Source organism: Mobula hypostoma, chromosome 28 (genome assembly GCF_963921235.1).
Source record: "Mobula hypostoma chromosome 28, sMobHyp1.1, whole genome shotgun sequence".
Lineage (NCBI taxonomy): Eukaryota > Metazoa > Chordata > Chondrichthyes > Myliobatiformes > Myliobatidae > Mobula > Mobula hypostoma.
The window spans coordinates 28,427,241-28,451,288 of NC_086124.1; the positions used below are offsets into that span (position 1 = coordinate 28,427,241).

General features: G+C 58.6%; 2 protein-coding genes across 2 annotated transcripts in view; one reads left to right on the plus strand and one right to left on the minus strand.

Annotated features, from left to right (window-relative positions):
- The window catches only part of LOC134338971 (uncharacterized), a 61,183-nt gene that overhangs the window by 5,233 nt on the left and 31,902 nt on the right, over positions 1-24,048 (plus strand). Inside the window, exon 3 of the mRNA XM_063035192.1 lies at positions 5,530-6,189. Coding sequence (XP_062891262.1) covers positions 5,530-6,189 — 660 coding nt within the window. The remainder of the gene's footprint in view (positions 1-5,529; positions 6,190-24,048) is intronic.
- Positions 10,009-23,569, minus strand: LOC134338722 (uncharacterized; the record flags this gene model as incomplete). The annotated part of the gene is made up of 8 exons (XM_063034764.1): positions 10,009-10,120; positions 10,453-10,554; positions 10,851-11,162; positions 15,540-15,676; positions 18,498-18,546; positions 19,763-19,852; positions 22,006-22,129; positions 23,296-23,569. Coding segments are annotated over 8 exons (1,200 nt in total), but the record flags the coding sequence as incomplete, so codon positions are not given.

Consider the following 24,048-nt stretch of genomic DNA (forward strand, 5'->3'; position numbering starts at 1 on the left):
CAACCGATGTTGACACCCAAGTGTGTGCTGGGGGGCAGCCCACAGGTGTCGTCACACATTCCGGCGCCAACCCAGCACGCCCACAATGCCCAGCAGAACCGCACAGAACACAACAAGCAACAAAACAACAGCAGCGAAACGAGGCCCACTCCTCCCCCCAGCCCCCCGGACACATCAGCAATGGAACAACCCCGGGACAGACCTCCAGTCTCCGGGCGTTGGCCATCCAACTCCAGCTTTTAGAATCAGAATCCGGTTAATCAGTCATCAGATCCGTGGTCTTGTGGCAGCAGTACAGGGCAATACATTAAAAGGATCTATAAGTTGTAATAAGAACCGTATATTAGAAATTAAATACAATAAGTGGTACAAAAAGAGAGCAAAAATCATGAAGTGTTCCGGGGTTCATTGTCCGTTCTGGAAATCTGATAAGCTGTTCTTACAACATTGAGTGGGTGTCTTCAGCCTCCTGTACCTCCTCCCTGGGAGGAAAGGGAATGTCTCAGATGGTGAGGGTCCTGAGAGATTGATGGTGCCTTTTTGAGCTTTTTGGCCATCAGGCCACATACTGTGTTTGGTATAAGCCGAACATCACACAGCCTCAATTGTGAGTTCCTGGTTGGTGTTGTGTTGTGGTATTGTGCTGTGTTTTATGCTTGGTAGTGACGGGGAGCGTCAGGGAGCGTACAGGTATCTTGACTCCAAAGCAGAGCAGTGGGGATAATTCATCAGGGAGCAACAACTTTAATAATCATCTTATCCGTGTAAGCGGAACAAGTGCTACACGTGCCCTTACACTTCCTCCCTTACCACCATTCAGGGCCCCAAACAGTCCTTCCAGGTGAGGCGACACTTCACCTGTGAGTCGGCTGGGGTGATATACTGCGTCTGGTGCTCCCGATGTGGCCTTTTATATATTGGTGAGACCAGACGCAGACTGGGAGATCGTTTTGCTGAACATCTACGCTCTGTCCGCCAGAGAAAGCAGGATCTCCCAGTGGCCACACATTTTAATTCCACATCCCATTCCCATTCTGATATGTCTATCCACGGCCTCCTCTACTGTAAAGATGAAGCCACACTCAGGTTGGAGGAACAACACCTTATATTCCGTCTGGGTAGCCTCCAACCTGATGGCATGAACATCAACTTCTCTAACTTCCGCTAATGCCCCACCTCCCCCACGTACCCCATCTGTTACTCATTTTTATACACACATTCTTTCTCTCACTCTCCTTTTTCTCCCTCTGTCCCTCTGAATATACCCCTTGCCCATCCTTTGGGTCCCCCCCCCCCTTTTCCTTCTCCCTGGGCCTCCTGTCCCATGATCCTCTCATATCCCTTTTGCCTATCACCTGTCCAGCTCTTGGCTCCATCCCTCACCCTCCTGTCTTCTGCTATCATTTTGGATCTCCCCCTCCCCCTCCCACTTTCAAATCCCTTACTCACTCTTCCTTCGTTAGTCCTGACGAAGGATCTCGGCCTGAAACGTCGACTGCACCTCTTCCTAGAGATGCTGCCTGGCCTGCTGCGTTCACCAGCAACTTTTATGTGTGTTGCTTAATAATCATTTGATTGTTTTGTGCCGTGTCATATGAGGTGGGCAATCATGGTCCTTCTCTGATAGTTCTTGGAAAATTTTTCTACAGAAGTGGTTTGCCATTGCCTTCTTCTGGGCAGTGTCTTTTCCTCTTTCAGAGATTGTCTGCCTGGCGTCAGTGGTCACATAACCAGGACTTGTGATCTGCACCGGCTGTGCATACGACCATCCACCCCCTGCTCCCGTGGCTTCACGTGGTCCCGATCATGGGGGAGTCCAAGGAGGTGCTACCCCTTGCCCCAGGGTGACCTGCTGACTAGCGGAGGGAAGGAGCACTTTACACTTCCACGAGGGGCCACAAAACAAGAGAGGGCAGCAGCTAAATACAACAATCAATGAGGCAAACTTTAGGCCGAGTGGAATTGCAACTGGTGTGAGGAGTTTACACAGAATGAGAATGGGGGTTAAATAGGCTGCAGGCGATGAGTCCGGAACGAGCGGCAGGTGAATCCTACTGGCTGGGAGGTGCCTGTATGTGCAGGATTGGCGGTGTCACTGGGGGCAGGCCCACAGTGAGGGTTTGGGAGGGAGATATTGCGATGGGGAGGGAGGGAGAGAGAGGTAGATTATCAGAATCAGAATCACTTTATTGCCAGTATGTGAAACATACCAGAACTGATTGTGGTTCGGTGCCAAGCATAAAACACAGGACAATACCACAACAGAAACCAACAATTTACAAGCCAATCGTGCAAACAGCCATGAGTAATCAACAATTAGCAGAACAATCACATGCTCAAACGTCAACAGTCAAACTTAAATAAATGTGGAACATATGAAGAGACTCAATAATTATCAACAGAACAAGGAGAGCAGGTAAGACCACTTAACAGATGTCGTGCAGAGACAGTGAGGTCACATAGGGGTCTCCCTACCATCCATCCAGGACATTTATCAGGAGCACTGTGTACACAGGGCCCACTGTACTATCAAGGATCCCACCAGCAGCCTCTTTGACTTTCTACCATCAGGCAGGAGGCTCCGATGCGTAACGACAAGAACAGATGGAAAACAGCTGCTTCTTTCAGGCCGTTAGGCTTCTGAACTCTCAGCTGCATCACATTTGAAATGTTGCCAGATCATTTCAAAGGTTTCAAAGGTGCATTTAATATCAGAGGAATGTACACACTACACATCCTGAAATGCTTTTTCTTCGCAAACGTCCTCGAAATCAGAGGCATGCCCCCAAAGAATGAATGACAGTTAAATATTAGAACCCCAAAGTTCCCCCAGCTCCCCTCCCTCCTGCGTGTAAGCGGCAGCGAGCAACAATCCCCCCCTCCCCCCACCAGCAAATAAAAAGCATCAGCGCCCGCCACCAAGCACTCAAGCGTGCAGCAAAGCAACAGCAAAGACACAGACTTGCAGTACCCCAAAGACTACATTGTGCACCCGGTATTGGACATACCACAGGCTCTCTCTCTCACCCTAATAATGGAGAAAGGGATGTCTCCATTTCACAGCGAGAGGGGAGACATAACAAACAACTAGCTGGTTTGCGACGTTTAAAGTCCATTATGCCATTTTTTTCGAGCTCTGTGCCCCAAAGGTCTCGGGTCTCTGGGCACACAGCCGTAGATCTTTTGAATTTGTACAGCAACTTGTACTGTACCCTATTGTATTTAATTTATGCACTTTACTTTGTTTATCTGTGCATTATTCATTTGCAGAATTACTTACTTAACTAGAATTATTTACTTTCCTAAATTATTGTGTGTTATGTGATTTACGGAGAAGCATTACCTGGTTTGGTTGTATACGTGTGTATAGTTAAATGACAACAAACTTGACTTGAAATGTCGGTGAGTTTTGTTGAGAAGCTGGATAGCCAAAGGAAAGAAACTTTGGAGGCGATGTGTGGTCCTGGTGGAGATGGACTTGTAGTGTCTCCCTGATGGCAGTTCGGTGAATAGGTGACCGCTGGGGTGGCTGGAGTCATTTTCCCAGCTCTCGCCTCCACTTTGGCGAAATTTGACAGAATGAAAGATGGTTTAGGGAGAAAGAGATGGGAGAAGAAAGATAGGATCGAGGGAGAGAGAGGGATGGAGAGAAGAGCACGGTGAATTGGGAGAGAGAGTAACAGAGACAGGGACAGAAAGAGAGAGAGACTGCATTGATCCCAAAGGAAATGACAGTGTCACAGTAGCATTACAAGTGCAGAGATATACAAATATTAGAAAAGAAGTACGACAGAATAAAAAGTAAGTTACCTCAAACAGTCTAACAGGAGGAGTCATCACTCCCCCAGCTATATGTTGCCTCATTACAGAACCAAGGATAAGAATGGTCTCGATAGTGCTCTCTGGAGCAGTGCAGTTATTTTAGTCTATTACTAAAAGTGCTCTTCTGTTCAGCCAAGGTGGCATGCAGAGGGTGAGAAACATTGTCCAGAATTGCCAGGATATTCCGTGGGGTCCTTTGTTCTACCACAGCCTCCAGTGTGTCAGGTTTGACTCCTATAACAGAGCCAGCCGTTCTAATCAGTTTATTGAGCCTGTTGGCATTACTCATGTTGATGCCATTACCCCAGCACACTGCTGCATAGAAGATTGTACTGGCGACAACAGACTGGTAGAACATGCGAAGGAGAGGCCTGCATACTCCAAAGGACCGCAGTCTCCTCAGGAAGTGGAGGCGACTCTGGCCCTTCTTGTACACGGCCTCTGTGTTGGTGCTGAACTCAAGGTGTCATCTGGGTGCACCCCCAGGTACTTGTAGGTCCTCACCACATCCACGTCCTCACCATCAGTAGTAACGGAGCAGTGCAGGCTTAGTCTTCCTAAAGTCCATCACCATCTCCTTTGTCTGACTGATGTTGATCTACAGAGAGACAGAGAGAGAGAGAGAGACAGAGTCAAAGAGGGAGAGATAAATTGCGGAGATGAGAGGGGAAGGGATAGAGAGAGAGTGAGGTAGTGAGAGAGACAGACAGAGAGAAAGAGGGATAGAGAGAACAAGAGAAAGAGGGAAACATTGGGGATGAGATGGAGTGAGATGGATAACAAGAGACAGTTAGAGAGAAAGGGAGACTGAGAGAGGTGGAACAGAGAGATAGAGAGAGAGACAGATGTAGATGGGGGAGTTGGCAGAGAGAGAAAGTTGGGGGAGAGTGGGAGAGACAGAGAGGGAGGGAGGGAGGTGAGTGATTTAGGGAGAGAGTGGGAGAGAGATATTTAGAGAGAGAGAAACAGAGACAGAGTGGTGAGAGTGAAGGAGAGGAAGAGAGCAAGGGGGGAGTGAAAGTGTGAGAGGGAGAGAGGGGGGAAGAGAGAGAGAGAGGGAGAGAGGGAGGGAGAGAGAGAACGGAGAGAGATTGGGGAAAAAGAGTGCAGGAGTGAGGGAGAGAACGATGGGGTGAGGGCTCAGAGATAGAGATGGTGGGAGGAGAGAGAAAGATTACAGATAGATATAGTGGACATAGGGCCAGCAATGAGAAGGGGAAAGAGAGAGAGATGTGTGAAATAGAGTTGGGGTCAGATGGACAGAGGGAGGGACAGATTAAGGGGGTGAGATGGACGTAGAGAGAGGGGTTGTGGAGACAAAGAGTTGCAGATATGTAGAGTTAGAGGAGGCAGATATAGAAAGAGTGGAGGTGAGGGGAGGGGCCATGCAGCGGGGACAAGGGGGAGGGAGGAGGGAGAGGGACATGCAGCTGAGAAGGCAGAAAGGGAGAGAGGAATAGAAGGGATGGAGGGAGAGGTGAGAACCTGGGGAAAGAGGGTGGCAGGGGTGGAGCAGAGAGGGAGAGGGGAGGGGAGGGAGGGAGGATAGAGAGGGCTGGAGGGGAGATGGGAGGGGGTCAAGGAGGGAAAGGAGGGGTGGTGGAGGAGAGGAGAGATGGGTCCTATATTTAAGCATTTATTTATGTACTCTCTCACCCCTTTTCTTCCACCCCCACCATTTTTGTCCCTCACCCTCTCCTCTCCCAGTCCCTCACCCAACTGAGCACCCCTCTCACCCATCCATGTCTGAAATCCCCTCTCAACTATCCATATCTGGGACCCCTTCTCACCCATCCACAGCTGAAGTCCCCTCTCACCCATCCATATCTGAAATCCCCTCTCGCCCATCCATATCTGAACCAGCCTCTCGCCCTTCCTCATCTGGGCCCCCCTCTCACCCATCCATATCTGAAGTCCCCTCTCACCCTTCCTCGACTGAGCCCCCCTCTCCCCCTTCCACAGCTGTGGCCCCCGCTGTGCCAGAGTGCACCCCGACGCCCCATGTCGTGACTCTGAATACGTCAGCCACGGTGAGCGGGTTCCTGGGCAACCAGGTCACCCTGCACTGCCGGGTGATCACGGCCCACGCCTGCCCCGGCGCTCACTACCGCCTGCGTTGGGAGGCGCTGGAAACGGGATGGGACCAGAAGCAGACGCTGACCCTGGCGCAGGAGGACCAGGCCAGCCGGGGGTCTCCACGCCTGCTCGCCTCCTACCGCAACCGCCTCAACATGAGCTCTCGTGGCCCCGAGACAGAGCTGCGCATCAGCAAACTACGCCTGGACGACCCTGAGAAATATCGGTGCGTAGCGGGCATCGCCGGAGTGGACGGGGAGGTCACCTCGAGAACCATTCACCTGAGGAAGTGTAAGTGGCACTCTGTGTGTGTGTGAGAGAGAGTCTGAGTGTGACAGAGAGAGAGAGTCTGTGTGCATGAGGGAGAGGGGTGTGTGAGGGAGAGGGGTGTGTGTGTGTGAGGGAGAGGGGTGTGTGTGTGTGAGGGAGAGGGGTGTGTGTGTGTGAGGGAGAGGGGTGTGTGAGGGAGAGGGGTGTGTGTGTGTGAGGGAGAGGGGTGTGTGTGTGTGAGGGAGAGGGGTGTGTGTGTGTGAGGGAGAGGGGTGTGTGTGAGGGAGAGGGGTGTGTGTGTGTGAGGGAGAGGGGTGTGTGTGAGGGAGAGGGGTGTGTGTGTGTGAGGGAGAGGGGTGTGTGTGTGTGAGGGAGAGGGGTGTGTGTGTGTGTGAGGGAGAGGGGTGTGTGTGTGTGTGAGGGAGAGGGGTGTGTGTGTGTGAGGGAGAGGTGTGTGTGTGTGTGTGAGGGAGAGGTGTGTGTGTGTGTGTGAGGGAGAGGTGTGTGTGTGTGTGAGGGAGAGGGGTGTGTGTGTGTGAGGGAGAGGGGTGTGTGAGGGAGAGGGGTGTGTGTGTGAGGGAGAGGGTGTGTGTGTGTGTGAGGGAGAGGGGTGTGTGTGTGTGAGGGAGAGGGGTGTGTGTGTGTGAGGGAGAGGGGTGTGTGAGGGAGAGGGGTGTGTGTGTGTGGGAGAGGGGTGTGTGTGTGTGAGGGAGAGGGGTGTGTGTGTGTGAGGGAGAGGGGTGTGTGTGTGTGAGGGAGAGGGGTGTGTGTGAGGGAGAGGGGTGTGTGTGTGAGGGAGAGGGGTGTGTGTGTGTGAGGGAGAGGGGTGTGTGTGTGTGAGGGAGAGGTGTGTGTGTGAGGAGAGGGGTGTGTGTGTGTGGGAGAGGGGTGTGTGTGTGTGAGGGAGAGGGGTGTGTGTGTGTGAGGGAGAGGGGTGTGTGTGTGTGTGGGAGAGGGGTGTGTGTGAGGGAGAGGGGTGTGTGTGTGTGAGGGAGAAGGGTGTGTGTGTGTGAGGGAGAGGGGTGTGTGTGTGAGGGAGAGGGGTGTGTGTGTGTGAGGGAGAGGGGTGTGTGTGTGAGGGAGAGGGGTGTGTGTGTGTGAGGGAGAGGGGTGTGTGAGGGAGAGGGGTGTGTGTGTGAGGGAGAGGGGTGTGTGTGTGTGAGGGAGAGGGGTGTGTGTGTGAGGGAGAGGGGTGTGTGAGGGAGAGGGGTGTGTGTGTGTGAGGGAGAGGGGTGTGTGTGTGTGAGGGAGAGGGGTGTGTGAGGGAGAGGGGTGTGTGTGTGTGAGGGAGAGGGGTGTGTGAGGGAGAGGGGTGTGTGTGTGTGAGGGAGAGGGGTGTGTGAGGGAGAGGGGTGTGTGTGTGTGAGGGAGAGGGGTGTGTGTGTGTGAGGGAGAGGGGTGTGTGTGTGAGGGAGAGGGGTGTGTGTGTGAGGGAGAGGTGTGTGTGTGTGAGGGAGAGGGGTGTGTGTGTGTGAGGGAGAGGTGTGTGTGTGTGTGAGGGAGAGGGGTGTGTGTGAGGGAGAGGGGTGTGTGTGTGTGAGGGAGAGGGGTGTGTGTGTGTGAGGGAGAGGGGTGTGTGTGTGTGTGAGGGAGAGGGGTGTGTGTGTGTGAGGGAGAGGGGTGTGTGAGGGAGAGGGGTGTGTGTGTGTGAGGGAGAGGGGTGTGTGAGGGAGAGGGGTGTGTGTCTGTGAGGGAGAGGGGTGTGTGAGGGAGAGGGGTGTGTGTGTGAGGGAGAGGGGTGTGTGTCTGTGAGGGAGAGGGGTGTGTGAGGGAGAGGGGTGTGTGTGAGGGAGAGGGGTGTATGAGGGAGAGGGGTGTGTGAGGGAGAGGGGTGTGTGAGGGAGAGGGGTGTGTGTGTGTGAGGGAGAGGGGTGTGTGAGGGAGAGGGGTGTGTGTGGATGAGGGAGAGGGGTGTGTGAGGGAGAGGGGTGTGTGTGTATGAGGGAGAGGGGTGTGTGTGGATGAGGGAGAGGGGTGTGTGAGGGAGAGGGGTGTGTGTGAGGGAGAGGGGTGTGTGTGTGAGGGAGAGGGGTGTGTGTGAGGGAGAGGGGTGTGTGTGTATGAGGGAGAGGGGTGTGTGTATGAGGGAGAGGGGTGTGTGAGGGAGAGGGGTGTGTGAGGGAGAGGGGTGTGTGTATGAGGGAGAGGGGTGTGTGTGAGGGAGAGGGGTGTGTGAGGGAGAGGGGTGTGTGAGGGAGAGGGGTGTGTGTGAGGGAGAGGGGTGTATGAGGGAGAGGGGTGTGTGTGGATGAGGGAGAGGGGTGTGTGAGGGAGAGGGGTGTGTGTGTATGAGGGAGAGGGGTGTGTGTGTGAGGGAGAGGGATGTGTATGAGGGAGAGGGGTGTGTATGAGGGAGAGGTGTGTGTGGATGAGGGAGAGGGGTGTGTGTGTGCGTGAGGGAGAGGGATGTGTATGAGGGAGAGGGGTGTGTGGGTGAGGGAGAGGGGTGTGTATGAGGGAGAGGTGTGTGTGGATGAGGGAGAGGGATGTGTATGAGGGAGAGGGGTGTGTGTGTGTGTGAGGGAGAGGGATGTGTATGAGGGAGAGGGGTGTGTGTGTGAGGGAGAGGGATGTGTATGAGGGAGAGGGGTGTGTGTGAGGGAGAGGGGTGTGTGTGTGTGAGGGAGAGGTGTGTGTGTGTGTGAGGGAGAGGGGTGTGTGTGAGGGAGAGGGGTGTGTGTGTGTGAGGGAGAGGGGTGTGTGTGTGTGAGGGAGAGGGGTGTGTGTGTGTGTGAGGGAGAGGGGTGTGTGTGTGTGAGGGAGAGGGGTGTGTGAGGGAGAGGGGTGTGTGTGTGTGAGGGAGAGGGGTGTGTGAGGGAGAGGGGTGTGTGTCTGTGAGGGAGAGGGGTGTGTGAGGGAGAGGGGTGTGTGTGTGAGGGAGAGGGGTGTGTGTCTGTGAGGGAGAGGGGTGTGTGAGGGAGAGGGGTGTGTGTGAGGGAGAGGGGTGTATGAGGGAGAGGGGTGTGTGAGGGAGAGGGGTGTGTGAGGGAGAGGGGTGTGTGTGTGTGAGGGAGAGGGGTGTGTGAGGGAGAGGGGTGTGTGTGGATGAGGGAGAGGGGTGTGTGAGGGAGAGGGGTGTGTGTGTATGAGGGAGAGGGGTGTGTGTGGATGAGGGAGAGGGGTGTGTGAGGGAGAGGGGTGTGTGTGAGGGAGAGGGGTGTGTGTGTGAGGGAGAGGGGTGTGTGTGAGGGAGAGGGGTGTGTGTGTATGAGGGAGAGGGGTGTGTGTATGAGGGAGAGGGGTGTGTGAGGGAGAGGGGTGTGTGAGGGAGAGGGGTGTGTGTATGAGGGAGAGGGGTGTGTGTGAGGGAGAGGGGTGTGTGAGGGAGAGGGGTGTGTGAGGGAGAGGGGTGTGTGTGAGGGAGAGGGGTGTATGAGGGAGAGGGGTGTGTGTGGATGAGGGAGAGGGGTGTGTGAGGGAGAGGGGTGTGTGTGTATGAGGGAGAGGGGTGTGTGTGTGAGGGAGAGGGATGTGTATGAGGGAGAGGGGTGTGTATGAGGGAGAGGTGTGTGTGGATGAGGGAGAGGGGTGTGTGTGTGCGTGAGGGAGAGGGATGTGTATGAGGGAGAGGGGTGTGTGGGTGAGGGAGAGGGGTGTGTATGAGGGAGAGGTGTGTGTGGATGAGGGAGAGGGATGTGTATGAGGGAGAGGGGTGTGTGTGTGTGTGAGGGAGAGGGATGTGTATGAGGGAGAGGGGTGTGTGTGTGAGGGAGAGGGATGTGTATGAGGGAGAGGGGTGTGTGTGTGAGGGAGAGGGATGTGTATGAGGGAGAGGGGTGTATGGGTGAGGGAGAGGGGTGTGTATGAGGGAGAGGGGTGTGTGAGGGAGAGAGGGGTGTGTGAGGGAGAGGGGTGTGTGTGTGAGGGAGAGGGATGTGTGTGAGGGAGAGGGGTGTGTGAGGGAGAGAGGGGTGTGTGAGGGAGAGGGGTGTGTGTGTGTGAGGGAGAGGGGTGTGTGTGTGTGAGGGAGAGGGGTGTGTGTGTGTGAGGGAGAGGGGTGTGTGTGTGTGTGAGGGAGAGGGGTGTGTGTGTGTGAGGGAGAGGGATGTGTGTGAGGGAGAGAGGGGTGTGTGTGTGTGAGGGAGAGGGGTGTGTGTGAGGGAGAGGGGTGTGTGTGAGGGAGGGAGAGGGGTGTGTATGTGTGAGGGAGAGGGGTGTGTGTGAGGGAGGGAGAGAGGTGTGTATGTGTGAGGGAGAGGGGTGTGTGTGTGAGGGAGAGGGGTGTGTGTGTGAGGGAGAGGGGTGTGTGAGGGAGAGGGGTGTGTGTGTGTGAGGGAGAGGGGTGTGTGTGAGGGAGAGGGGTGTGTGTGAGGGAGAGGGGTGTGTGTGTGTGAGGGAGAGGGGTGTGTGTGTGAGGGAGAGGGGTGTGTGTGTGAGGGAGAGGGGTGTGTGTGTGTGAGGGAGAGGGGTGTGTGTGTGAGGGAGAGGGGTGTGTGTGTGTGAGGGAGAGGGGTGTGTGTGTGTGTGGGAGAGGGGTGTGTGTGTGTGAGGGAGAGGGGTGTGTGTGTGAGGGAGAGGGGTGTGTGTGTGTGAGGGAGAGGGGTGTGTGAGGGAGAGGGGTGTGTGTGTGTGAGGGAGAGGGGTGTGTGTGTGTGAGGGAGAGGGGTGTGTGTGTGTGTGAGGGAGTGGGGTGTGTGTGTGTGAGGGAGAGGGGTGTGTGTGTGTGAGGGAGAGGGGTGTGTGTGTGTGAGGGAGAGGGGTGTGTGTGTGTGGGAGAGGGGTGTGTGGGTGAGGGAGAGGGGTGTGTGGGTGAGGGAGAGGGGTGTGTGTGTGAGGGAGAGGGGTGTGTGTGAGGGAGAGGGGTGTGTGTGTGAGGGAGAGGGGTGTGTGGGTGAGGGAGAGGGGTGTGTGTGTGAGGGAGAGGGGTGTGTGTGTGTGAGGGAGAGGGGTGTGTGGGTGAGGGAGAGGGGTGTGTGGGTGAGGGAGAGGGGTGTGTGTGTGTGGGAGAGGGGTGTGTGTGTGAGGGAGAGGGGTGTGTGTGTGAGGGAGAGGGGTGTGTGTGTGTGAGGGAGAGGGGTGTGTGTGTGTGAGGGAGAGGGGTGTGTGTGTGTGAGGGAGAGGGGTGTGTGTGTGTGAGGGAGAGGGGTGTGTGTGAGGGAGAGGGGTGTGTGTGTGAGGGAGAGGGGTGTGTGAGGGAGAGGGGTGTGTGTGTGTGAGGGAGAGGTGTGTGTGTGTGTGAGGGAGAGGGGTGTGTGTGTGTGAGGGAGAGGGGTGTGTGTGTGAGGGAGAGGGGTGTGTGTGTGTGGGAGAGGGGTGTGTGTGAGGGAGAGGGGTGTGTGTGTGTGAGGGAGAGGGGTGTGTGAGGGAGAGGGGTGTGTGTGTGAGGGAGAGGGGTGTGTGTGTGTGAGGGAGAGGGGTGTGTGTGTGTGGGAGAGGGGTGTGTGTGTGTGAGGGAGAGGGGTGTGTGTGTGTGGGAGAGGGGTGTGTGTGTGTGAGGGAGAGGGGTGTGTGTGTGTGGGAGAGGGGTGTGTGTGTGTGAGGGAGAGGGGTGTGTGAGGGAGAGGGGTGTGTGTGTGAGGGAGAGGGGTGTGTGTGTGTGAGGGAGAGGGGTGTGTGTGTGTGAGGGAGAGGGGTGTGTGTGTGTGGGAGAGGGGTGTGTGTGTGTGAGGGAGAGGGGTGTGTGTGTGTGAGGGAGAGGGGTGTGTGTGTGTGGGAGAGGGGTGTGTGTGTGTGAGGGAGAGGGGTGTGTGAGGGAGAGGGGTGTGTGTGTGAGGGAGAGGGGTGTGTGTGTGTGAGGGAGAGGGGTGTGTGTGTGAGGGAGAGGGGTGTGTGTGTGTGAGGGAGAGGGGTGTGTGAGGGAGAGGGGTGTGTGTGTGAGGGAGAGGGGTGTGTGTGTGTGAGGGAGAGGGGTGTGTGAGGGAGAGGGGTGTGTGTGTGTGAGGGAGAGGGGTGTGTGAGGGAGAGGGGTGTGTGTGTGAGGGAGAGGGGTGTGTGTGTGTGAGGGAGAGGGGTGTGTGTGTGTGAGGGAGAGGGGTGTGTGTGTGTGTGAGGGAGAGGGGTGTGTGTGAGGGAGAGGGGTGTGTGTGTGTGAGGGAGAGGGGTGTGTGTGAGGGAGAGGGGTGTGTGTGTGTGAGGGAGAGGGGTGTGTGTGAGGGAGAGGGGTGTGTGTGTGTGAGGGAGAGGGGTGTGTGTGTGTGAGGGAGAGGGGTGTGTGTGAGAGGGAGAGGGGTGTGTGTGTGTGAGGGAGAGGGGTGTGTGTGTGTGAGGGAGAGGGGTGTGTGTGTGTGAGGGAGAGGGGTGTGTGTGTGTGAGGGAGAGGGGTGTGTGTGTGTGAGGGAGAGGGGTGTGTGTGTGTGAGGGAGAGGGGTGTGTGTGAGGGAGAGGGGTGTGTGTGTGTGAGGGAGAGGGGTGTGTGTGTGAGGGAGAGGGGGGTGTGTGTGTGTGAGGGAGAGGGGTGTGTGAGGGAGAGGGGTGTGTGTGTGAGGGAGAGGGGTGTGTGTGTGTGAGGGAGAGGGGTGTGTGTGAGGGAGAGGGGTGTGTGTGTGTGAGGGAGAGGGGTGTGTGTGTGAGGGAGAGGGGTGTGTGTGTGTGAGGGAGAGGGGTGTGTGTGTGTGAGGGAGAGGGGTGTGTGTGTGTGAGGGAGAGGGGTGTGTGTGAGGGAGAGGGGTGTGTGTGTGTGTGAGGGAGAGGGGTGTGTGTGTGAGGGAGAGGGGTGTGTGTGTGTGAGGGAGAGGGGTGTGTGTGAGGGAGAGGGGTGTGTGTGTGTGAGGGAGAGGGGTGTGTGTGTGAGGGAGAGGGGTGTGTGTGTGTGAGGGAGAGGGGTGTGTGTGTGTGAGGGAGAGGGGTGTGTGTGTGAGGGAGAGGGGTGTGTGTGTGTGAGGGAGAGGGGTGTGTGTGAGGGAGAGGGGTGTGTGTGTGTGAGGGAGAGGGGTGTGTGTGTGAGGGAGAGGGGTGTGTGTGTGTGAGGGAGAGGGGTGTGTGTGTGTGAGTGAGAGGGGTGTGTGTGTGTGAGTGAGAGGGGTGTGTGTGAGGGAGAGGGGTGTGTGTGTGTGTGAGGGAGAGGGGTGTGTGTGAGGGAGAGGGGTGTGTGTGTGTGAGGGAGAGAGGTGTGTGTGAGGGAGGGAGAGGGGTGTGTGTGTGTGAGGGAGAGGGGTGTGTGTGTGAGGGAGAGGGGTGTGTGTGTGAGGGAGAGGGGTGTGTGTGTGTGAGGGAGAGGGGTGTGTGTGTGTGAGGGAGAGGGGTGTGTGTGTGTGAGGGAGAGGGGTGTGTGTGTGAGGGAGAGGGGTGTGTGTGAGGGAGGGAGAGGGGTGTGTGTGTGTGAGGGAGAGGGGTGTGTGTGTGTGAGGGAGAGGGGTGTGTGTGTGAGGGAGAGGGGTGTGTGTGTGTGAGGGAGAGGGGTGTGTGTGTGTGAGGGAGAGGGGTGTGTGTGAGGGAGAGGGGTGTGTGTGTGTGAGGGAGAGGGGTGTGTGTGTGTGAGGGAGAGGGGTGTGTGTGTGTGAGGGAGAGGGGTGTGTGTGTGTGAGGGAGAGGGGTGTGTGTGAGGGAGAGGGGTGTGTGTGTGTGTGAGGGAGAGGGGTGTGTGTGAGGGAGAGGGGTGTGTGTGTGTGAGGGAGAGGGGTGTGTGTGTGAGGGAGAGGGGTGTGTGTGTGTGAGGGAGAGGGGTGTGTGTGAGGGAGAGGGGTGTGTGTGTGTGAGGGAGAGGGGTGTGTGTGTGTGAGGGAGAGGGGTGTGTGTGTGAGGGAGAGGGGTGTGTGTGTGTGAGGGAGAGGGGTGTGTGTGTGTGAGGGAGAGGGGTGTGTGTGTGTGGAGAGGGGTGTGTGTGTGTGAGGGAGAGGGGTGTGTGTGTGTGAGGGAGAGGGGTGTGTGTGTGTGGGAGGGAGAGGGGTGTGTGTGTGAGGGAGAGGGGTGTGTGTGTGTGAGGGAGAGGGGTGTGTGTGTGAGGGAGAGGGGTGTGTGTGTGAGGGAGAGGGGTGTGTGTGTGTGAGGGAGAGGGGTGTGTGTGTGTGAGGGAGAGGGGTGTGTGAGGGAGAGGGGTGTGTGTGTGTGAGGGAGAGGGGTGTGTGTGGGAGAGGGGTGTGTGTGTGTGAGGGAGAGGGGTGTGTGTGTGAGGGAGAGGGGTGTGTGTGTGTGTGAGGGAGAGGGGTGTGTGTGAGGGAGAGGGGTGTGTGTGTGTGAGGGAGAGGGGTGTGTGTGTGTGAGGGAGAGGGGTGTGTGTGTGAGGGAGAGGGGTGTGTGTGTGTGAGGGAGAGGGGTGTGTGTGTGTGGGGAGAGGGGTGTGTGTGTGTGAGGGAGAGGGGTGTGTGTGTGTGTGAGGGAGAGGGGTGTGTGTGTGTGAGGGAGAGGGGTGTGTGTGTGTGAGGGAGAGGGGTGTGTGTGTGTGAGGGAGAGGGGTGTGTGAGGGAGAGGGGTGTGTGTGTGTGAGGGAGAGGGGTGTGTGTGTGTGAGGGAGAGGGGTGTGTGTGTGTGAGGGAGAGGGGTGTGTGTGTGTGAGGGAGAGGGGTGTGTGTGTGTGAGGGAGAGGGGTGTGTGTGTGTGTGAGGGAGAGGGGTGTGTGTGTGTGAGGGAGAGGGGTGTGTGTGTGAGGGAGAGGGGTGTGTGTGTGTGAGGGAGAGGGGTGTGTGTGTGTGAGGGAGAGGGGTGTGTGTGTGTGAGGGAGAGGGGTGTGTGAGGGAGAGGGGTGTGTGTGTGTGAGGGAGAGGGGTGTGTGTGAGGGAGAGGGGTGTGTGTGAGGGAGAGGGGTGTGTGTGTGTGAGGGAGAGGGGTGTGTGTGTGTGAGGGAGAGGGGTGTGTGTGTGTGAGGGAGAGGGGTGTGTGTGTGAGGGAGAGGGGTGTGTGTGTGTGAGGGAGAGGGGTGTGTGAGGGAGAGGGGTGTGTGTGTGTGAGGGAGAGGGGTGTGTGAGGGAGAGGGGTGTGTGTGTGTGAGGGAGAGGGGTGTGTGTGTGTGAGGGAGAGGGGTGTGTGTGTGTGAGGGAGAGGGGTGTGTGTGAGGGAGAGGGGTGTGTGTGTGTGAGGGAGAGGGGTGTGTGAGGGAGAGGGGTGTGTGTGTGTGAGGGAGAGGGGTGTGTGAGGGAGAGGGGTGTGTGTGTGAGGGAGAGGGGTGTGTGTGTGTGAGGGAGAGGGGTGTGTGTGTGTGAGGGAGAGGGGTGTGTGTGTGTGAGGGAGAGGGGTGTGTGAGGGAGAGGGGTGTGTGTGTGGTGAGGGAGAGGGGTGTGTGTGTGTGAGGGAGAGGGGTGTGTGTGTGGTGAGGGAGAGGGGTGTGTGTGTGTGAGGGAGAGGGGTGTGTGAGGGAGAGGGGTGTGTGTGAGGGAGAGGGGTGTGTGTGAGGGAGAGGGGTGTGTGTGAGGGAGAGGGGTGTGTGTGTGTGAGGGAGAGGGGTGTGTGTGTGAGGGAGAGGGGTGTGTGTGAGGGAGAGGGGTGTGTGTGTGTGAGGGAGAGGGGTGTGTGTGTGTGAGGGAGAGGGGTGTGTGTGAGGGAGAGGGGTGTGTGTGTGTGAGGGAGAGGGGTGTGTGTGAGGGAGAGGGGTGTGTGAGGGAGAGGGGTGTGTGTGAGGGAGAGGGGTGTGTGAGGGAGAGGGGTGTGTGTGTGTGAGGGAGAGGGGTGTGTGTGTGTGAGGGAGAGGGGTGTGTGAGGGAGAGGGGTGTGTGAGGGAGAGGGGTGTGTGTGTGTGAGGGAGAGGGGTGTGTGTGTGTGAGAGAGAGGGGTGTGTGTGTGTGGGGGAGAGGGGTGTGTGTGTGTGTGGGAGAGGGGGGTGTGTGTGTGAGGGAGAGGGGTGTGTGAGGGAGAGGGGTGTGTGTGAGGGAGAGGGGTGTGTGTGTGTGAGGGAGAGGGGTGTGTGAGGGAGAGGGGTGTGTGTGTGTGAGGGAGAGGGGTGTGTGTGAGGGAGAGTGGTGTGTGTGAGGGAGAGGGGTGTGTGTGTGTGAGGGAGTGGTGTGTGTGTGAGTGAGAGGGGTGTGTGTGTGTGGGGGAGAGGGGTGTGTGTGTGTGAGGGAGAGGGGTGTGTGTGAGGGAGAGGGGTGTGTGTGAGGGAGAGGGGTGTGTGTGAGGGAGAGGGGTGTGTGTGAGGGAGAGGGGTGTGTGTGTGTGAGGGAGAGGGGTGTGTGTGTGTGAGGGAGAGGGGTGTGTGTGAGGGAGAGGGGTGTGTGTGTGTGAGGGAGAGGGGTGTGTGAGGGAGAGGGGTGTGTGTGTGTGAGGGAGAGGGGTGTGTGTGTGTGAGGGAGAGGGGTGTGTGTGAGGGAGAGGGGTGTGTGTGAGGGAGAGGGGTGTGTGTGAGGGAGAGGGGTGTGTGTGTGTGAGGGAGAGGGGTGTGTGTGTGAGGGAGAGGGGTGTGTGTGTGTGAGGGAGAGGGGTGTGTGTGTGTGAGGGAGTGGGGTGTGTGAGGGAGAGGGGTGTGTGTGTGTGAGGGAGAGGGGTGTGTGTGTGAGGGAGAGGGGTGTGTGTGTGTGAGGGAGAGGGGTGTGTGTGTGAGGGAGAGGGGTGTGTGTGTGAGGGAGAGGGGTGTGTGTGTGTGAGGGAGAGGGGTGTGTGTGTGAGGGAGAGGGGTGTGTGTGTGTGAGGGAGAGGGGTGTGTGTGTGAGGGAGAGGGGTGTGTGTGTGAGGGAGAGGGGTGTGTGTGTGTGGGAGAGGGGTGTGTGTGTGAGGGAGAGGGGTGTGTGTGTGAGGGAGAGGGGTGTGTGTGTGTGAGGGAGAGGGGTGTGTGTGTGTGAGGGAGAGGGGTGTGTGTGTGTGAGGGAGAGGGGTGTGTGTGTGTGAGGGAGAGGGGTGTGTGAGGGAGAGGGGTGTGTGTGTGGTGAGGGAGAGGGGTGTGTGTGTGTGAGGGAGAGGGGTGTGTGTGTGGTGAGGGAGAGGGGTGTGTGTGTGTGAGGGAGAGGGGTGTGTGAGGGAGAGGGGTGTGTGTGAGGGAGAGGGGTGTGTGTGAGGGAGAGGGGTGTGTGTGTGGTGAGGGAGAGGGGTGTGTGTGTGTGAGGGAGAGGGGTGTGTGTGTGTGTGAGGGAGAGGTGTGTGTGTGTGAGGGAGAGGGGTGTGTGTGTGTGAGGGAGAGGGGTGTGTGTGTGTGAGGGAGAGGGGTGTGTGAGGGAGAGGGGTGTGTGTGTGTGTGAGGGAGAGGGGTGTGTGAGGGAGAGGGGTGTGTGTGTGTGAGGGAGAGGGGTGTGTGTGTGTGAGGGAGAGGGGTGTGTGAGGGAGAGGGGTGTGTGTGTGTGAGGGAGAGGGGTGTGTGTGAGGGAGAGGGGTGTGTGTGAGGGAGAGGGGTGTGTGTGTGAGGGAGAGGGGTGTGTGTGTGTGAGGGAGAGGGGTGTGTGTGTGAGGGAGAGGGGTGTGTGTGTGAGGGAGAGGGGTGTGTGTGTGTGTGAGGGAGAGGGGTGTGTGTGTGTGAGGGAGAGGGGTGTGTGTGTGTGTGGGAGAGGGGTGTGTGTGTGTGTGAGGGAGAGGGGTGTGTGTGTGTGAGGGAGAGGGGTGTGTGTGTGTGTGAGGGAGAGGGGTGTGTGTGTGTGAGGGAGAGGGGTGTGTGTGTGTGAGGGAGAGGGGTGTGTGTGTGTGAGGGAGAGGGGTGTGTGTGTGTGTGAGGGACAGGGGTGTGTGTGTGTGAGGGAGAGGGGTGTGTGTGTGTGAGGGAGAGGGGTGTGTGTGTGTGAGGGAGAGGGGTGTGTGAGGGAGAGGGGTGTGTGTGTGTGAGGGAGAGGTGTGTGTGTGTGAGGGAGAGGGGTGTGTGTGTGAGGGAGAGGGGTGTGTGTGTGTGAGGGAGAGGGGTGTGTGTGTGTGAGGGAGAGGGGTGTGTGTGTGTGTGAGGGAGAGGGGTGTGTGTGTGTGAGGGAGAGGGGTGTGTGTGTGTGAGGGAGAGGGGTGTGTGTGTGTGAGGGAGAGGGGTGTGTGTGTGTGTGGGAGAGGGGTGTGTGTGTGTGAGGGAGAGGGGTGTGTGTGTGAGGGAGAGGGGTGTGTGTGTGTGAGGGAGAGGGGTGTGTGTGTGTGAGGGAGAGGGGTGTGTGTGTGTGAGGGAGAGGGGTGTGTGAGGGAGAGGGGTGTGTGTGAGGGAGAGGGGTGTGTGTGTGTGAGGGAGAGGTGTGTGTGTGTGAGGGAGAGGTGTGTGTGTGAGGGAGAGGGGTGTGTGTGTGTGAGGGAGAGGTGTGTGTGTGTGTGAGGGAGAGGGGTGTGTGTGTGAGGGAGAGGGGTGTGTGTGTGTGAGGGAGAGGGGTGTGTGTGTGAGGGAGAGGGGTGTGTGTGTGTGAGGGAGAGGGGTGTGTGAGGGAGAGGGGTGTGTGAGGGAGAGGGGTGTGTGTGTGTGAGGGAGAGGTGTGTGTGTGTGTGAGGGAGAGGGGTGTGTGTGTGAGGGAGAGGGGTGTGTGAGGGAGAGGGGTGTGTGAGGGAGAGGGGTGTGTGAGGGAGAGGGGTGTGTGGTGAGGGAGAGGGGTGTGTGAGGGAGAGGGGGTGTGTGAGGGAGAGGGGTGTGTGAGGGAGAGGGGTGTGTGTGTGAGGGAGAGGGGTGTGTGAGGGAGAGGGGTGTGTGTGAGGGAGAGGGGTGTGTGTGTGAGGGAGAGGGGTGTGTGAGGGAGAGGGGTGTGTGAGGGAGAGGGGTGTGTGTGTGTGAGGGAGAGGGGTGTGTGTGTGTGAGGGAGAGGGGTGTGTGAGGGAGAGGGGTGTGTGAGGGAGAGGGGTGTGTGTGTGTGAGGGAGAGGGGTGTGTGTGTGTGAGGGAGAGGGGTGTGTGTGAGGGAGAGGGGTGTGTGTGTGTGAGGGAGAGGGGTGTGTGTGTGTGAGGGAGAGGGGTGTGTGAGGGAGAGGGGTGTGTGTGTGTGAGGGAGAGGGGTGTGTGTGTGTGAGGGAGAGGGGTGTGTGAGGGAGAGGGGTGTGTGTGTGTGAGGGAGAGGGGTGTGTGTGTGTGAGGGAGAGGGGTGTGTGAGGGAGAGGTGTGTGTGTGTGTGAGGGAGAGGGGTGTGTGTGTGTGAGGGAGAGGGGTGTGTGAGGGAGAGGGGTGTGTGTGTGTGAGGGAGAGGTGTGTGTGTGTGTGAGGGAGAGGGGTGTGTGTGTGAGGGAGAGGGGTGTGTGTGTGTGAGGGAGAGGGGTGTGTGAGGGAGAGGGGTGTGTGAGGGAGAGGGGTGTGTGTGTGTGAGGGAGAGGGGTGTGTGTGTGTGAGGGAGAGGGGTGTGTGTGTGTGTGTGTGAGGGAGAGGGGTGTGTGTGTGTGTGTGTGAGGGAGAGGGGTGTGTGTGTGTGTGTGTGAGGGAGAGGGGTGTGTGTGTGAGGGAGAGGGGTGTGTGTGTGTGAGGGAGAGAGGTGTGTGTGTGAGGGAGAGGGGTGTGTGTGTGAGGGAGAGGGGTGTGTGTGTGAGGGAGAGGGGTGTGTGTGTGTGAGGGAGAGGGGTGTGTGTGTGTGAGGGAGAGGGGTGTGTGTGTGTGTGTGTGAGGGAGAGGGGTGTGTGTGTGAGGGAGAGGGGTGTGTGTGTGTGAGGGAGAGAGGTGTGTGTGTGAGGGAGAGGGGTGTGTGTGTGAGGGAGAGGGGTGTGTGTGAGGGAGAGGGGTGTGTGTGTGTGAGGGAGAGGGGTGTGTGAGGGAGAGGGGTGTGTGAGGGAGAGGGGTGTGTGTGAGGGAGAGGTGTGTGTGTGTGGGAGTGGGGTGTGTGTGTGTGTGGGAGAGGGGTGTGTGTGTGTGAGGGAGAGGGGTGTGTGTGTGTGCGGGAGAGGGGTGTGTGTGAGGGAGAGGGGTGTGTGAGGGAGAGGGGTGTGTGTGAGGGAGAGGTGTGTGTGTGGGAGAGGGGTGTGTGTGTGTGAGGGAGAGGGGTGTGTGTGTGTGAGGGAGAGGGGTGTGTGTGTGTGCGGGAGAGGTGTGTGTGTGTGTGAGGGAGAGGGGTGTGTGTGTGTGAGGGAGAGGGGTGTGTGTGTGTGAGGGAGAGGGGTGTGTGTGTGTGTGAGGGAGAGGTGTGTGTGTGTGTGAGGGAGAGGGGTGTGTGTGTGTGAGGGAGAGGGGTGTGTGTGTGTGAGGGAGAGGGGTGTGTGTGTGTGAGGGAGAGGGGTGTGTGAGGGAGAGGGGTGTGTGTGTGTGAGGGAGAGGGGTGTGTGAGGGAGAGGGGTGTGTGTGTGTGAGGGAGAGGGGTGTGTGAGGGAGAGGGGTGTGTGTGTGTGAGGGAGAGGGGTGTGTGAGGGAGAGGGGTGTGTGTGTGTGAGGGAGAGGGGTGTGTGTGTGTGAGGGAGAGGGGTGTGTGTGTGTGAGGGAGAGGGGTGTGTGTGTGTGAGGGAGAGGGGTCTGTGAGGGAGAGGGGTGTGTGTGTGTGAGGGAGAGGGGTGTGTGTGTGTGAGGGAGAGGGGTGTGTGTGTGTGAGGGAGAGGGGTGTGTGAGGGAGAGGGGTGTGTGTGGTGAGGGAGAGGGGTGTGTGAGGGAGAGGGGTGTGTGTGTGTGGGAGAGGGGTGTGTGTGTGAGGGAGAGGGGTGTGTGTGTGTGAGGGAGAGGGGTGTGTGTGTGTGAGGGAGAGGGGTGTGTGAGGGAGAGGGGTGTGTGTGTGTGAGGGAGAGGGGTGTGTGTGTGTGAGGGAGAGGGGTGTGTGTGTGTGAGGGAGAGGGGTGTGTGAGGGAGAGGGGTGTGTGTGTGTGAGGGAGAGGGGTGTGTGTGTGTGAGGGAGAGGGGTGTGTGTGTGTGAGGGAGAGGGGTGTGTGTGTGTGAGGGAGAGGGGTGTGTGTGTGTGAGGGAGAGGGGTGTGTGAGGGAGAGGGGTGTGTGTGTGTGAGGGAGAGGGGTGTGTGAGGGAGAGGGGTGTGTGTGTGTGAGGGAGAGGGGTGTGTGTGGTGAGGGAGAGGGGTGTGTGAGGGAGAGGGGTGTGTGTGTGTGGGAGAGGGGTGTGTGAGGGAGAGGGGTGTGTGTGTGTGAGGGAGAGGGGTGTGTGTGTGTGAGGGAGAGGGGTGTGTGTGTGTGAGGGAGAGGGGTGTGTGAGGGAGAGGGGTGTGTGTGTGTGAGGGAGAGGGGTGTGTGAGGGAGAGGGGTGTGTGTGTGTGAGGGAGAGGGGTGTGTGTGTGTGAGGGAGAGGGGTGTGTGTGTGTGAGGGAGAGGGGTGTGTGTGTGTGAGGGAGAGGGGTGTGTGAGGGAGAGGGGTGTGTGTGTGTGAGGGAGAGGGGTGTGTGTGTGTGAGGGAGAGGGGTGTGTGTGTGTGAGGGAGAGGGGTGTGTGTGTGTGAGGGAGAGGGGTGTGTGAGGGAGAGGGGTGTGTGTGTGTGAGGGAGAGGGGTGTGTGTGTGTGAGGGAGAGGGGTGTGTGAGGGAGAGGGGTGTGTGTGTGTGAGGGAGAGGGGTGTGTGAGGGAGAGGGGTGTGTGTGTGTGAGGGAGAGGGGTGTGTGTGAGGGAGAGGGGTGTGTGTGTGTGAGGGAGAGGGGTGTGTGTGTGAGGGAGAGGGGTGTGTGTGTGTGAGGGAGAGGGGTGTGTGTGTGTGAGGGAGAGGGGTGTGTGTGAGGGAGAGGGGTGTGTGTGTGTGAGGGAGAGGGGTGTGTGTGTGTGAGGGAGAGGGGTGTGTGTGGGGAGAGGGGTGTGTGTGTGTGAGGGAGAGGGGTGTGTGTGAGGGAGAGGGGTGTGTGTGTGTGAGAGGGAGGGTGTGTGTGTGTGTGAGGGAGAGGGGTGTGTGTGTGTGAGGGAGAGGGGTGTGTGTGAGGGAGAGAGGTGTGTGTGTGTGAGGGAGAGGTGTGTGTGTGTGTGAGGGAGAGGGGTGTGTGAGGGAGAGGGGTGTGTGTGTGTGAGGGAGAGGGGTGTGTGTGTGTGAGGGAGAGGGGTATGTGTGTGTGAGGGAGAGGGGTGTGTGTGTGTGAGGGAGAGGGGTGTGTGTGTGTGAGGGAGAGGGGTGTGTGTGTGTGAGGGAGAGGGGTGTGTGTGTGTGAGGGAGAGGGGTGTGTGTGAGGGAGAGAGGTGTGTGTGTGTGAGGGAGAGGGGTGTGTGTGTGTGAGGGAGAGGGGTGTGTGTGAGGGAGAGGGGTGTGTGTGTGTGAGGGAGAGGGGTGTGTGTGAGGGAGTGGGGTGTGTGAGGGAGAGGGGTGTGTGTGTGAGGGAGAGGGGTGTGTGTGTGTGAGGGAGAGGGGTGTGTGTGTGTGAGGGAGAGGGGTGTGTGTGAGGGAGAGGGGTGTGTGAGGGAGAGGGGTGTGTGTGTGTGAGGGAGAGGTGTGTGTGTGTGAGGGAGAGGGGTGTGTGTGAGGGAGAGGGGTGTGTGTGTGTGAGGGAGAGGGGTGTGTGTGTGTGAGGGAGAGGGGTGTGTGTGTGTGAGGGAGAGGGGTGTGTGTGAGGGAGAGGGGTGTGTGTGAGGGAGAGGGGTGTGTGTGTGTGAGGGAGAGGGGTGTGTGTGTGTGAGGGAGAGGGGTGTGTGTGTGTGAGGGAGAGGGGTGTGTGAGGGAGAGGGGTGTGTGTGAGGGAGAGGGGTGTGTGTGTGTGAGGGAGAGGGGTGTGTGTGTGTGAGGGAGAGGGGTGTGTGTGAGGGAGAGGGGTGTGTGTGAGGGAGAGGGGTGTGTGTGAGGGAGAGGGGTGTGTGTGTGTGAGGGAGAGGGGTGTGTGTGTGTGAGGGAGAGGGGTGTGTGTGTGTGAGGGAGAGGGATGTGTGTGAGGGAGAGGGGTGTGTGTGTGAGGGAGAGGGGTGTGTGAGGGAGAGGGGTGTGTGTGAGGGAGAGGGGTGTGTGTGTGTGAGGGAGAGGGGTGTGTGTGTGTGAGGGAGAGGGGTGTGTGAGGGAGAGGGGTGTGTGTGTGTGAGGGAGAGGGGTGGGTGTGTGTGAGGGAGAGGGGTGTGTGTGAGGGAGAGGGGTGTGTGTGAGGGAGAGGGGTGTGTGTGTGTGAGGGAGAGGGGTGTGTGTGTGAGGGAGAGGGGTGTGTGTGTGTGAGGGAGAGGGGTGTGTGTGTGTGAGGGAGAGGGGTGTGTGTGTGAGGGAGAGGGGTGTGTGTGTGTGAGGGAGACGGGTGTGTGTGTGAGGGAGAGGGGTGTGTGTGTGTGAGGGAGAGGTGTGTGTGTGTGAGGGAGAGGGGTGTGTGTGTGTGAGGGAGAGGGGTGTGTGTGTGAGGGAGAGGGGTGTGTGTGTGTGAGGGAGAGGGGTGTGTGTGTGTGAGGGAGAGGGGTGTGTGTGTGAGGGAGAGGGGTGTGTGAGGGAGAGGGGTGTGTGTGTGTGAGGGAGAGGGGTGTGTGTGTGTGAGGGAGAGGGGTGTGTGAGGGAGAGGGGTGTGTGTGTGTGAGGGAGAGGGGTGTGTGTGTGTGAGGGAGAGGGGTGTGTGAGGGAGAGGGGTGTGTGTGTGTGTGAGGGAGAGGGGTGTGTGTGTGTGAGGGAGAGGGGTGTGTGTGTGAGGGAGAGGGGTGTGTGTGTGTGTGAGGGAGAGGGGTGTGTGAGGGAGAGGGGTGTGTGTGTGAGGGAGAGGGGTGTGTGTGAGGGAGAGGGGTGTGTGTGAGGGAGAGGGGTGTGTGTGTGTGAGGGAGAGGGGTGTGTGAGGGAGAGGGGTGTGTGTGTGAGGGAGAGGGGTGTGTGTGTGAGGGAGAGGGGTGTGTGTGTGTGAGGGAGAGGGGTGTGTGTGTGTGAGGGAGAGGGGTGTGTGTGTGTGTGAGGGAGAGGGGTGTGTGTGTGAGGGAGAGGGGTGTGTGTGTGAGGGAGAGGGGTGTGTGTGTGGAGGGAGAGGGGTGTGTGTGAGGGAGAGGGGTGTGTGTGTGTGAGGGAGAGGGGTGTGTGTGTGTGAGGGAGAGGGGTGTGTGTGTGAGGGAGAGGGGTGTGTGTGTGAGGGAGAGGGGTGTGTGTGTGTGAGGGAGAGGGGTGTGTGTGTGTGAGGGAGAGGGGTGTGTGTGTGTGGGAGAGGGGTGTGTGTGTGTGAGGGAGAGGGGTGTGTGTGTGTGAGGGAGAGGGGTGTGTGTGTGTGAGGGAGAGGGGTGTGTGTGCGAGGGAGAGGGGTGTGTGTGTGAGGGAGAGGGGTGTGTGTGTGTGAGGGAGAGGGGTGTGTGTGTGTGGGAGAGGGGTGTGT